Source organism: Pteronotus mesoamericanus, unplaced genomic scaffold (assembly GCF_021234165.1).
Source record: "Pteronotus mesoamericanus isolate MK-2021 breed Mesoamerican mustached bat unplaced genomic scaffold, CSHL_Meso_final contig_68, whole genome shotgun sequence".
In the NCBI taxonomy this organism is placed as follows: Eukaryota; Metazoa; Chordata; class Mammalia; order Chiroptera; family Mormoopidae; genus Pteronotus; species Pteronotus mesoamericanus.
Window position 1 is genome coordinate 18,651,538 of NW_026555234.1, and position 14,611 is coordinate 18,666,148.

Here is a 14,611-nt window from a genome sequence, read left to right on the forward strand (position 1 = left end):
AATGGTGTCTTTGGTAATGATCCCAGAGGCAGCTGTCACTGAGGGACTGAGAAGATGTTGTCACTCAGAAAAGTGAATTGTTAGTATTTTGCTGGACAAAAAAAGAAATTGAACTTTTTTTATTGGCAGTCTACAAATAGCTTGGACAATTACATACTAGAGTATAGGGTGCTGTAAAATTTTCAAAAGTGAACAATGAAAATTCTTGAGTGGATGCTCAAAACTTAGGTAAACATGATTCAATGGAAACTTTGAAAATCCAAGTTTTTCCACTCCATTTCCTTTAATGGAATATTGGTTGGAAAGAACAATGCATCAAGTCTTTGCTATCCCTCTTCTGACCGGAAAATGGGTGGGGGCATGTTGTAGGTTCCTATGGAAACTATAACAAATTATCAGAAACTTGCCTTTAAATAACAAAAATTTATTCTCTTACAGTTCAGAAATTTGGCATGGGCCTCCCCAAGCTAAAATCAGTCTCAGCAGAGCTGCCTTTCCCCCCCAAAAGCTTGAAGGGATAATCTGTTTTGTGGCCTCTTCAGTTGTGAGAGCCTGCCCCCATTCCCTGGTTTGGAGCCTGGATGCCTATAGCCTCTCTATTTTAAAATTTATTCATTAACGAACTTAATACCATCTGAAACCTTAATTCCCCCTTGCCTCATAACCTAACAAGTTCACAGGTTCTGGGGATTATGTGTAGACATCTTTACAGAGGACCGTTATTCTGTCTACGGGAAAGGTTGCGGTAGCAAGCTGAAGGCGAGCAATGTGGGGACCGTTCCTGCAGCGTCACCCATGTAGCATGATAAGGTATAATGCAAACATGAGAGGATCTCCAGAGCTATTTTCTCTGCCCACCACAGGCTCCACAGGAGGTGCAACAGTGAGGCTTTGCCACTTTCCAAGGAAATTGGAAGTAAATAAAGGAAAACATTTCAATGAGTAGCAAAAATCAATGTAGCGACCTGACCTGGCTTCATTGATCTCCCCCACACTACTCACTCATTGAGTCCTGTTTGCTAGTGACCAGAGATCATTTTCTTCTGTTCCTTAAAAAAAGGCAAAACAAAACAAAACAAAAAGCCCACCTGCTCAGCACTCCCAAACTCTTTAACACTCCTTTGGTCCTAATTGTGATCTGGTCACTCTAGGTTCAATGATCAACTTAGTGACCATAATAAGGGACCAACATTCCAACCGCTCTAAAACTCTCCTCAAATATTTTTTTCAGCTCCTATCAAAAGCTTTCAGAGCCTCATCTCTGAACAGTATGCCGAAACGCGGTGTTTTCATGGAATCTTCCTCAGTAAGGAATACAAGGTGGAACTCCATTTTTCTCCCAAATCACAGTTAACTCCTGGATTTCTGTGAAAACACAGCTTGTTATGATAGGAGTCTTTCCAACCAGGTAGACTTCTCTGTATGACTGGTAAATTATTTCAATAGGTAATCCCATGCAAAATGTTTGAGAAAGTGTTTCAAAAATGACCATATTATTAGAGTAATTGTATAGTTTCTCAGGATCCGTACCTTAAAGGAGAAAATGAATGGATACTGTGATTTTTTTGCCACATTAAAAAAAAAATTAATGTATTACTTCAGTAAATTTTAAGTGCAATGACTTCCCCCCCTGCAAAAAGCAATTTCCTTTCTACTTCATGCATGATTTGAGCTTTAACATAGTTTATTTTCAACTGTCACATAAAATAATACATAGAAAAAATATCTAGAAAACCTTATATCACATTATGGCCACTGCAGTGTTTCTGTTCCTAACACGAGCCTGAACATGGAATTAATTTGTTGTGCTATTTAGCAGATTTATGTTAAGTATTTAGATATATAATGCTGGCTCCTTTTTAGAGGACTTAGTGTTTAACTTCTCACTTACTTAAAAAAAATGTTTTTACACTGTTTTGTGGGAGGAAAGGAAATTTGGGAAAATATCTCTTCATTGCTTTTTTCCCGTTTTCTTTTTTTCAACCTCTTTATTTGTTTAGAATTATGTGTTATATGGGGAAGCAAAGATAAAATAGGCACTGCCTTGAAGACTACAATCCAAAAATCATATTTTTGCAATTAATAGAGACTTTATATACTATTCTTAGAATAAGCATCCCTTCTTAAAAACCATATTAATATTTTTGTGGGATATACATTCTGCAATAATAATAATGTTATGGCGAATAATGAAAACTTTGAAGATTTGAGACCATTACTGGAAAGCAATTTAAATTGATACTTGCAGCTAAAGTAGTACCCACATTAGCCTTTACAGTAAAACCAATAGAAGGTGGCTAACATCATTTTATTAACTTAAAAAAACACAAGTGGATCAGTGGATCATTGTTATTTTTGTATAAACTTCCATAATTACAAGTATTCATTAATTCATCTCTCTTCTTATGGTAAATAAATTGCTAGCAATTCAAGACACTGGTTTGAAAAAATACTGGGTATAGTTTTCAGGAAAGAAGACATATTTTTAAATTGGTGATCAGCAGGGAGTTAAATGCATCTCTGAACATTAATTTGCTATTTATATGAAGTCTTATAGGTTGTTGGGGGTTTGAGATTTGGGCATTTTAATGACCTAAAATATTAGTTATCAAACCTGAATTATTTCCGTTATAACTACATTTTATAATTTTTTTATTTTAAATCTTTTTGTCACTATTTGAAGGGCACTTAATTTACCACATGTAATTACTATTTTTTAAAGATAGATGTTGAATTGTAAAATATGTTTTAACCTTTGATTCTAACTCAGAGGGGAAAATAAAGTCTAAAAATATACCCTTCCTCGTCTCATTCACCAGGTGATTACAAGTAAACTACCAACTTTAACTCAGTTATCTGGAACTCCACTGAAATTTTGTGCAAATTTTGGGTACTTTTCTGCATTTATGGGGAAAGGCAGAACTTCTAGTTCTGATCAGATTCTTAAAGTCTGTGAAACTCAAAACAAATAATTTATAATATAAGAAAACCCAAGATACTAGGAGGAAAATCATGAAAGCTATGATTATTGCAGTGGAAAATCCATATGAATTGCCCCCAAAACCCAGGAGCGGGTCTACTTTCAGTGGAATAATCAATTGCTAACTTGTGAAATAAATGTCCCCAGTCTCTTTCTGGATTTTATAAACTCTTTTGATCAATATTGGAATGACATCTCATTTCCAGCACTCCCTTCCTCTCCTTCTATTCCCCTGCCTTAATAACCACTCCCTCTAATTTTGCATACGTGGAGAGGGAAATCAAAGTGAAGCCACTCTCTGATGTGCATAAATTGATTGCTCAAAAGCAGTCCCCATCCATTTTTCTGCTGTGGTGCAGTGTTCATTTGCCACCCAGCAGATTCATGTTTGAGTTGATTCAGCAAGACTGCCTGAGCCTTGGCGTATGTGTGTATGATAACGCCACACTCGGAATGACAGTGGTCTAAACCTCAGGGCCAGAAATGCTTCTTGAGATACATTCAATTGCTATTGAACTGAGTTTAGCCTAAAATATGGAGAAAAGTTGCTGATGCTTTCCAACATGTTTAAACATTATAATATTGTCTGGGCATGTCAGCCTGAACTACAGCACTCCTACATTTAACACAGTAAAATCCTGCAATTTGCTACAAGAATTTCCAGAGCTTTCTATGGTAGTCCTCTGCTCGAACTTCGTAATTGAATGTGCTTAATCTCTAAAATTGTTATTTTGGAGAGTTGTACTTTCAGTAATTTCAGTCAGTTTCTTACCCATGATAAGGAGCCATAAAAGAACTCAGGCTGTTGTTTGGAGCAGTTTATTGACTGCTGATGATATAGTCCATTCATGATCATTAGCTCAGTTATGTATTGCTGCATCAATAAGCCCCTTCCCCCAGCAAAAAAACAAAAACAAAAAACAAAACAAACAAACAAACAATTGGGCATAACTTGGGGGCTTCAAACAACAAAGATGTATTCTCACATTTCAGTGGGTTGGCTGCACAGTTCTTCAGCTACTTTTGCTTATTCATGTGGCTGTGTTCACCTGGAGTATTGGCTGCAGGGTAAACTCTCCTGGGACAGCTGCGTCTCCTTCTCAAATAGTGTTTGATCTTCAAAGAGGCTAGATCATGGTATTTCTCAGGATGGAGGTCATAAGGTTCCAAGGGCAAAAGCAAAAGATCCTAGACCTCTGGAGACCTAGTCTGGAAATAGCACAGTATTACTAATGCTACATTGTAGGTGTCCAAGCCAGCCCAGCCTCAAGGCAGGCAGGAACAGAATGCACATCGCAATGGTGGGAGCCGTGGTCAAGCTGCAAAGGGGCATGATAAGGAGATCAGAGGGATGTCTGACCTGTATTTAAAACAAACACCGACATATGAAATCTGCATAGCGCATGTGCTCAAGGGCTTTTTTATTTCATTGTTTTCGATGTATCAGGGGTGCACGGCGATGTATCAGGGGTGCACGGCGTTGTAAATATGTGTCTTGTTTTTTGTTGTCCTTTTGGATTGTCACCTACTTCGTCTTAGGTTAGTTCACTGCTAATTTTTGACATATTGAATATCATTAAAATGGAACTCCTCCTTGTACTAGGCAAAAACAAGATAGCAAACTGGCAAACTACATTTTTTTTTTCAAGTGAAAATGATCAATGGCGAAGTGAATCTGTTTGGGTTGTAAAGATAACTGCCAATAATAGGGCATTTGCCCTATAGTTTTGAGCAACCGTAGTAACACATACTGAATCAATCATTTTTGGCAAAGTCATAATAAGTATCAAGTGTTACGAGGTACCTGACCTGACATAGAGTAACTAGGTTATGGTAAGCAGTGTATTTTCCAAAACGGATGGTCGCTCCGGTATATTGCAGACTCTATCAGGATAAACCCATTAACACAACTGGAAAAGTTACTCAAAATACATGTTCTTTAAAGTGATGATTATCATTAATTTCAAAATAAGTTATTCAAAACCCTTGGGGCCAAGTATATGTCAAAATTCAGAACCCTTCATATTTTAGAAAATATTAATGTCATTCATGTTTTTTTATATTATTTTAAAATGTCTCGAAGAGTTCCCCTAATTAAACATAATATTTCCACACTAAAACATAAATATTCACACTACATAAACTTAAAAAGATGAAAAATAGCCTTGCATTGAAGGTCAATTTAGTTGTAAGTTTTTGTAAAAAAATAACTTTTGGTTTTCCGAGATTTTTTTGATTATTGAATTATGGATAAGGGATTGTGCACCTGAAGTAGCTTATATTTACTGAGGGTTTATCGTGCTCAGAATTATTACAAGACTTTACCTATATTAATCCTCATTTAATCCTCACAATGAGCCTAACATGTTAATTTATTCGTATGCCCATTATACAGATAATGAAATTGGTATTAATTAAGCAACATGTTTACAGTTATATACTTACAAGGTGACAAGGTTGAGATTTGTATCCAGGGAGTCTGGCTCCCCTAGACGGTTCCCTTACACACTACGCATTTCACGACGTGAGACTGCAGAGAGGAAAAAACCTCCATTTCCTTAAATCTTTCCGGGGATTATGACCTACTATTTACTGAACATCTACACTACACTAGATAGACCCCATGCTACAGGTTTTACATACACCAATTTTTTTTTAGCCTTTATTCTTTTCATTGAATTTATTGGGGAGACGCCAGATAATCAAATTATATAGGTTTCAGGTGCACAATTCCACCACACATCATCTGTACACTGTATTGTGTGTTCATCCCCCAAGTCGAGTCTCTGTCCATCACCATCTGTCCCCCGTACCCTCCTCTACCTCCCCGCAATGCCTCTTCTCCCAGCAATCATCACACTGCGGACCCTGCCCGTGAGTTCTCTCTTTTTTTACTCAATCCCTCCAACCTCTCCCTCCCCTACCTCCACGGACGGCTGTCAGCCTGCACACTGTCTATGAGTCAGTCCTCATTTTCCTTGTTAGTTCAGTTTCCTCATTAGATTCCACATATGAGTGAGATCATGTGGTATTCGTCTTTCTCTGCCTGGCTTATTTCACTTAACATAATGCTCTTCACATCCACCCATGCTGCCGCAAAGGGTAAGATTTCCTTCTTTTTTATGTCTGAATAATGTACGTTTACCATTTCTGGTATTTCCTGTGGCAGATTCTTCCCTGCCCCCTTAACTTTCCTGACTTTTTAATCCCCACAATAAATGGAGGAGTAGGTATTATAATTCACATATAAGGATCTTGAGCTCAGGGGAATGATATCCGAAGTCACACAGCTTATACATCAGGGGCTCAGATCTCCTGTTCTTTTCATGAACTCCCTGTCCCATGCGGGAAGTGCTGCAGGGAGGTATAGATGAGACCGAGGTAGGACTGGGTGGATAGGCAGTCCTTACGTCCACCTTTCATTGGATTGGAGCAAATGATTTTCTGATAAGGTAGAACATCGCCTCAAAAATCTTAACCCTTGCAGCCCCAAGTGACACTTCCTTCCATAACTGTCAATTTCCTCTTCTTTTGGAAAGTGTTCAGATAACTTAGAGGCTCACAAACTGTCTGTTTGAGTTACTGATTCCCACCCCACTGTTGTTTGTCTTTCTAATCTTTCCAAATTCCCCAATCAGAAAAAAGGAAGGATCTTTAAATTATTTATGTAAAAGAGCCAAGTCCAAAGGAGCATGCACTGTTTGGACCTTATCCCCTTGCACCTAAGCTTTATTAGTTACAATAATAATTTTCCAAATAAAAAGTTTTGACTACCTTTTTTGTCAAATATTTATTAGAACAACTTATTTATTATAAGTTTAGTCAAATATAGAAATATTTATTTCTTCTAAGTTCTATTATTTAAGTAAAAAAAATCATTTTCTGACTTTTAAAATAAAGCACTTTATTTAGTCTTTTGAATAAAAGATATTTTCATTTGACTAAAGAAAGTAAAGGTAAGGTTTAAATATGTTTTGGAAAATGTTACCAATTATTTTCTATCATCTTTTTATAAAACTTTTTCATAGTCCACCGAATTCCACCAGAATTTAGGGGTGTCTCTCGAAAAAGAAGCCATGTAACAGGAAGTTGGGAGGTATAAAAATAAGAAGAAATATTTTTAAAAGAAAAAAAGGTGACTGTATGTGTTTCCGTTTTCCTCCCCCAAAGAAGAGAGCATCCCAATATTTTTATTTGCAGAATTTTGTCATGTGATGTAGAACAGAGTGTAGGAGTGATGTGAACACCTGCGATGTCTCCACATTGACTAACGACCCATTTATCTCATATGGTCAGGGAATTAAGTAATTTACATATAAACAAGTAGGCAGAGATGAATGTAACTTTAAGTGTCTGAGCTTTAAAAAAAAATTATTTGGAAATATTTTAAAACCCAAAGATACATGTTCATGCTTTCTCTTAAGAAACAGAAATGTCCTTGTATCCTCCAGCCCCAAACCAAGGGTCTGAATGGGAGCGTGTATGCAGGATTCCAGCAGAATGCATAACTCAGTGTATGAAAATCCTGTAACTGGTGCAGGCTTGGCTTAATGATCCCGAGCTTTCCTATGCTAATGATGCCTCCAATGGTTTCTGAATTGTGTCGAACAGCTTCTGGAAACACTCAGTGCCTCTGTGAATCTGGGCTCTCCTTGTTATTTCTAATGATTCTCCAAAATTTTGTCTGTCGCTTTTGCTGAGGTCATTGTAGCAGCATCTTCCTGCTGGCCACTCATCTAATCTGCTTTTTAAGAATGAATACACTTCTTTTCAGAGAAAGAACTCGATGCTTACGTTAGTTATACTTCCCTTTACTCTAGGAAATGGATAGTTTTAGGGAGGCTGTGCCATTTTTTTCATTAATTAGTAAAAGGTGTGGCTTTGTAGTGTATACTTCCTGTGCTGTTCAGATATGTTTTCCTTTTTCTTTGGAGCCTGTCGCTCTTTCCCATGGCTATGGGTAGCAGCAATTGACCTCTAAATAATTCAGATGTTATATTTTAAGAAGGAACAGTATGGTGTCATGGGACACACTAAAGCAAAAGTCAAAGCGCTTATTCTTTGGTCTCAGCTTGCCCAGAGACTGGGCCCCTCCCTGTTTTGATCCCTTTGCTTTTAGGTCCTGGTGACAAGTAAAAAGGATGAAGTACAGGAAAGCGCTTCATATAAGTTGTCCTAAGAGCAGTTACTATTATGTGGCTTAAAACTGTGTACTTTTGAGAGGAAGTTAACTTTGCATCTGGGAAAGGACTTTAACTCCCCAACATTATGTGATGATCATAGTAAATAGCATAACTAGGTAAATGTGGTCCACAAATAATGCTAAAAGCAATGACAGGATCTAATGACTGTCATTTCTACTTTCTGTCTTCTTGATGATATGATTGAGTTGGGGTGGGCTCTAAGGAGCTGACTTTGTTGTGGGAAAATGTTAATGAGAAAGCCATTATATTTCAATATAGAACACCTTTTTAAATTGATTTACTCCATACCAACTAACAAGCACTCTAACTAACTGTTTTCTACCTTTAGTCTTGTAAAAGTTAAAGGGAACAATAGTTAACAAAAGCATGAAATAATGTTCTCAGGGAGGAAAAACACACCTTTCAGTGAAAAACTGAAAGACTAAGAAGGATTACTGGTGTGGAAGTTCTGCCTCTATAATCCTAGCAAAAATAAAACATTTTTGGTGTATATCTTTTATGAAAGGAATAAAGAATTTGATGGTTCTCTTAGACCTTATATGACCTTTATGTTTTCAGAGAATTGTGCCATATACTTACATAATTAAAATAAGAAACACAGAAAGATACCCTTCCACTCAGGCCTTCCCTTTAATAAATTGCATCATAACACAAATTGCATTTGTTAATCATTGGTATTTCTTTTGAGTATTCATTTGAGTCATCAGAATTGGAAGATTTGATTGCTCATGATGAATCTCTTATAGCCTTTCTTGATTATTTTCTAAATTTGATGGCAAACACTGCAACATGTCCCAGACAATTAGGCTTGTCAACTTCCAATGTGGTCCCCAATCAAGTGTTTGACTTTGGAAATGACAGGAGATTCTTATTAAAAGTCATGCTTGTTGGATAAAGATGTGGCAGCCCACACATGGGACTGATGGCAGAGAAGACAGGCTGCTTCTCATTAAAAACAGTAAGAAGAAATCAATGTTAGCAGGAAGTGATCTGGACTATGAAGTAAATGTTGAGGGAAGGAACTGAAGAGTATCTCACTTCCAGTTGATTGGAAATTGAGTCAACCTAAATGAATCTGATTTCTTATGAGCTACAGGGAGTTCAGGCACACGAGTTAAACAACAGGTAAGGAGTTTTGTTAGCGTATTAACATAGCTGGATGAGCTGTCTCTAAATGCATCTCAAACAAAGAGAAACAAGGTGCTGTGATTTTCAACACAAATTAATCCCCTCAAAGCAACAACCTTTGTAAGTCATTGTGTGAGTAAAGTGACGCATTGTGTGAGTCTTAAGTAAACTTAGAGTCGTGGTTGGAGAACACTCTGGGTCATTTCTGCAGGGGTTGAGAACCATGTTCATAGAGATTTTTTTCCCCCTTTTTTGGTAGCTAATTTCCTTGCTAAACACTACTGGAAGAGAAAAAGAGAAGTTTTAACTTTTTAAAGCAGTAAAAAAAAAAAAAAAAAAAGAAATGCTTAGAGTAAAAAATAGATCTGATCTTACACTTTACAATTTTATAAGGTTATTTTTTCCACTGTTTAAAGCATTTAGGTTAGCTTCAAATAAACAAAGTAACCCAAGATGGGAAATATTCCCAAAGAACTCAGTTTGCTCATTTAAACTAACTAGATTACAAGAACCATTCATAAAATTTGTCAATAGCTTGATTTTTAAAATGCATATAAAATATGTATTGGAGAGACACAGAGGGAATTTAGTATAAAAAATGAGTAGGAAAGTGTTTTTTCTTTTGATGATAAAATTAATAGGATCTGCCCATTTAGAAGTCAAATAGTAGCATGTGCAACTATAATAAATAATTATCTTGGCATGTTACCTTTGGGAGACAGAAAAGTAATGCTAGATTTCTTTTGAAGAACACCAGTATTTTCTTGTTGAACTCTCAGCATGCAATATAAAAATCTCAGACCACAGAGGTTCAAAAATCAATGGGCTGACAAACGTCAATATTTCAGAAGGGAAAAAAGGACATGCAACAACAGACTGCTGCATGTAGGATATTTGGCCAAGTAAGACTTGTAAAAGTTTTATACAAATTATTGACAATATAGGCTGTAATGTTAAACTACAGGTATGGGGTGTAGCGACAAAAGCAGAGTACACAAATACGTTTGAAATAATTTATGCCACCCCTTCTTCTATTTTAAACTGAAGCTACTGGGATTATGCATATGTAAATTTTACTAATTCCATTTGCTGTGAATATATTTGCAGAGGTCAACAATTGCCAGTCTTTTCAGTCCCAAGCTTTGTAATAAAATGATACCATATGATATAAAATGAAGCACAGTTAGCTATATTATGTTCTTCTGTTTGGTAATGAAATAAACTAAATAAAACCTCAGAGGTTATTTTCTTATAATCTGTTCGGTGGAATAGGTTTTTCTCTCTCTCAGTCTCTCTCAAAAACAAAGTCTGTTAAATATTTGTAATAGTAAGAAAGTTTATAACTTTTCTCCAAAGACAGACACACATAATGATTTTAATTACACATACAAGTCATTCTTACCTGCCATCTTTAATCCTAATTCTTAAGAACTCTCTAGATACATCTTAGCTTTATAGAAATAGAAGACATTTTCCATTCCACTAGGCAACACCACTCATTAGGAGTACATGCTATTTCATCAAAACTTTAAGAGTTTGACTGTATGTACATTGCACTTCACATAATATTTCATTCAGCAAACACCTTCACAAATGTGTTTCGATGTGAACACGCAGGATTATCCCACAGCACATGTAGATTAGGTCATTTGACATGTGAGGGATGGGGGCTGTGGGCCAGGGTGGGGCAGGAGGTGATATTGTTGGTGGGCTCACACCCATAACCTACTTGTACTTGCCTTTTTTACTTTTTACCACATGATGTGCTGTCAATTTAGGTTCTAATTCTGAGTCACCCTGATGTTTTAGAATGTATTTTAAATATAAGGTTTTGCATATATGCAGTCAATGAATAATGTATAAGCAGGAAGGAATCCAATTGGCAAAAGTACACAATTTCTGGGATAATTTATAAATATAGAATATTATGTGTTTAGATTTAATAACTCTTCTTATGCATGTGGAAAAATTTATACTTATACAAATATCTGTATGTACTTTATTTCTACTTGAGAAAAGATGCACATCCCTGTCCTGTAACAGCTGCATGTATATGTCTCTTCTACATACTTAAATTCATGAGTGTGTTCATTGCTCTCTGTCTGTAATATCTGATGTTTTTGCAAAACCTTATCTTTAATGGACATGAAATGAAAACTCTTCTATGGGACCATGAACTGCAGGGTGTTTAAAGAAGGGAACTGGTATGGTAAATATATATATTTATATATTTCATACAGATCAGGAAAGCCTGTTGAGGACCGTCCAACTTTAATGGCTCCTTGTCCTTGACTTTCAGATTCAAGACCTCTTCCAGATGTAGCCCTGACTGGGAAGTGCACCCGCGAGTGTGATGAATATGGCCACTCAGACTCCTGCTGGATGCCTGTCCGCACCTCCCCGGAGAGGAAGAAGAGCCAGCCCAAACTCTCCACTTTCATGCCTGTTGATGAACGAGGAAGCCAGGAAAAGCTGGCCAATGGCGAGGCTGCCGTCATGGGTGACCGCAACAGAAACCTCCTGAACAAAAAGTTGACCTCATCCTATGAGACCTTCAGTGCAGCTAGTTTCAGCAAAAGTGAGGAAGCCAATCCGGAGGACATTCCCCTTACAAAAACAGGGGAATACAAGCCATCTCCTGTCAACACTCTCACTAGAAGAGAAGTTTACCTGTAGGCTATACAGAAGCAACAACCAAGTTCTTTTCATGTATGAGAAGGAGAATAAGGGGCAAAAAAACCTTACAAAGCAAAACCGTTTAATCAGAAAGAGGGGGCTACCAAAGAGACAAAGCTTTGCCTGCCACTTCTGCCTCCAGATCAGGCCATTAGTGATGCTGTTAGCCTGATTGTAATGTACAATGTAGAAACCATCCTTGTTACTTGCATGTCTGACCCCCTCACTGATTCCCAACACCTGCTCTCCCTCTTCCCCACCATCCTCCCACCCCCCAAAAAAAGAAAAGAAAAAGAAAAAAAAGATGGTTGCAAGTTTCTTTCATGGTAATAAGCCTGATTAGCAGAACACGACACACTCTCATTACCCCTAAGCAGAAGCATGATTTTAGTCACTTTGATTTAGTTCAAATGTCACTTGACTCATCAAAAGAGGTAGATCAAGTGAATATGTATTTCAACTATATTATCAGAATCTGATTAATCACTGGGTAAAGCAATCCCTCAAAAATAATACAGTCCATCTAAAGGTACAGTTTTATGAACATGGGCTCTGTAAGAAGCGTTCTTGGGAAGATCACAGCTTTATGTTCTATCAAAGACTGAGAGCTGAACAGTAGTACCCAGTCGGAGCTTGCGGTCCCACAATCAGCTAGATTGTTCTTTTTAAGTCAGGAGCATCAACTTCAATTCCGTACACTCATTGACTATTCTTATTATACACATACTCTTGACCACTTGTATCAATTACACTGATTATAATTTATAAACACTATATGTGTGTTTTTCAGAAAAGCATCACTATTATCAACTAACTGGAACAATTTTCTCATTAAAAGGCCAAAGATCATATGGCAGATCAGGGAAATCATGGAGTAGATTTGGTCTTGACTTGTAAATCCATTGAGCAACAAAAGCAACTGAACCTATTCATGTGCAGAAATGCTCAAACGCCCGTTTACTTTATATTTTCCCCATCCCCAGAAAACATGCATTTTCTTTAAAAGTTCAGAAGATGAAAAATTAATGAGACATATTTTGGTATTATAATAGGCAGTTTAGTTGAGGTTCAGGTTTAGTTTCAAAAAATATTATCAGGGAAGATTCAACTTTTTAAAATCATATTTGTGAGGAGTTAGGGAAAGAAAGACACATTGACATGCAATCTGAAAAATTAAGTTTACTGTTATCATTTCAGAATCCAGGTAATGCTTGCTGATCTTAATTATCCACATTTCAAATTACCAATTGCATTTTATGTGTTCAGTGCACACTTCCCCATAACACAAGTGCATTAGTTTTGAACCTTGTGCAATATCACACTACTTTGAGACTGACATCATTGAAACAAGGAATCACCCTAATAGACTTTTTCAGTAATTCGATTGAAACATGATTTAATATGCGTCTTAAAACAAATCTACACTGCCCATGAAAGAAATGAGTTCTGGGCAGTAACATGTCTCATACTATGTAGATCTCAAAGTTGAAAAATATGCGGTTTTCTCAATGTAGTAAAAAGAAACAGAACATGCAGATTTTGAGTCACTTGTTCTATAGAGAATGATTTAATGCAATTGGGAATTGAGCTGGGACACTCAGACAAATGTGACAATCCAGTGACAGATAGAGGGGACCAGAGGAGAGGAAAGCAAAAGTTCCCATCGTTGAATGTGTGTACCCTGGTTAAAGCATAACCTTGATGGCTCTCTGGCAAACTGTAGAAACAACGTAGCTCTGCAGAATTTTTGAGACTATAAAGTGAAGCAGCCTGGAATATAGGTTGTTAATTCACTATAGGTCATCAAAATGCTTATCTTTGAAAACCACTTCTCTGTTCGGTGGGTTACTCTTTTGGGGTCATTTCCTTATGATCTTTCTTAAGTGGAGTTTTCATTTTGATGTTAGCTTGTGTATAATAGTTAGAATGAAAGAAGATATGTAATTGAAACAAAAACATTGGACTAAAATACCAATAATTGAACATGTTTATGTTTGATTATTATTTACATTATGGAAAGATGCAATCCTAGTATGTTGTTAGGAAACTGCATTAAAGCAGTTCTGCCTTGTATAATCTGTAAGTACCTATTAAGACAAAATACTTCTAAAGATACTTATAAAATGTATACATATTTTTTCTTGCACGTTACAGAGGAAATACTCAATTGCATAACAAACACAGGTGTTCAACAAACTTTTTTAATGCATTTTTTTCTTTCTATCATGAGACACTTGAAACTAGTAGATATAGCTCATTTCGTTCTATCTTAAAACCCTTCTCTTGTCTATAAAGCTAATACGGGTCATGTTGGACCTTCAGATTAATTGGATCCACAATCCCCAATGATGTTTGCACCACATTCAAGATAGCCATGTCATTGTCATTTAACATGTGAGCCTCTTTTTAGAACTAAAATGGGTGTGAAAGAATAAAATTCAGTGTACTGTAAGTATTCGCAGTAATTCTAGTAGAATTAGTTATCATAACATGTTTATTATATAATGAGCTGGCATGACACAGAAATATATTTTGTGTTTGTATGACTTTTATTTTGAATAGGTTAAATATGGTGCCACTCCATATATAGAGTGCTTTTGAAAAAAAATTAAAAAGAAACAAA

General features: G+C 36.5%; 1 protein-coding gene across 1 annotated transcript in view; it reads left to right on the top strand.

The window, feature by feature from the left end:
- PCDH7 (protocadherin 7) overlaps positions 1 to 14,356 on the top strand; it is a 409,563-nt gene extending 395,207 nt beyond the window's left edge. Inside the window, exon 3 of the mRNA XM_054582023.1 lies at positions 11,612 to 14,356. Within this exon, the coding sequence (XP_054437998.1) occupies positions 11,612 to 11,988 (377 nt within the window). The 3' untranslated portion in view covers positions 11,989 to 14,356. The remainder of the gene's footprint in view (positions 1 to 11,611) is intronic.
- The last annotated feature ends 255 nt before the right edge of the window (positions 14,357 to 14,611 follow it).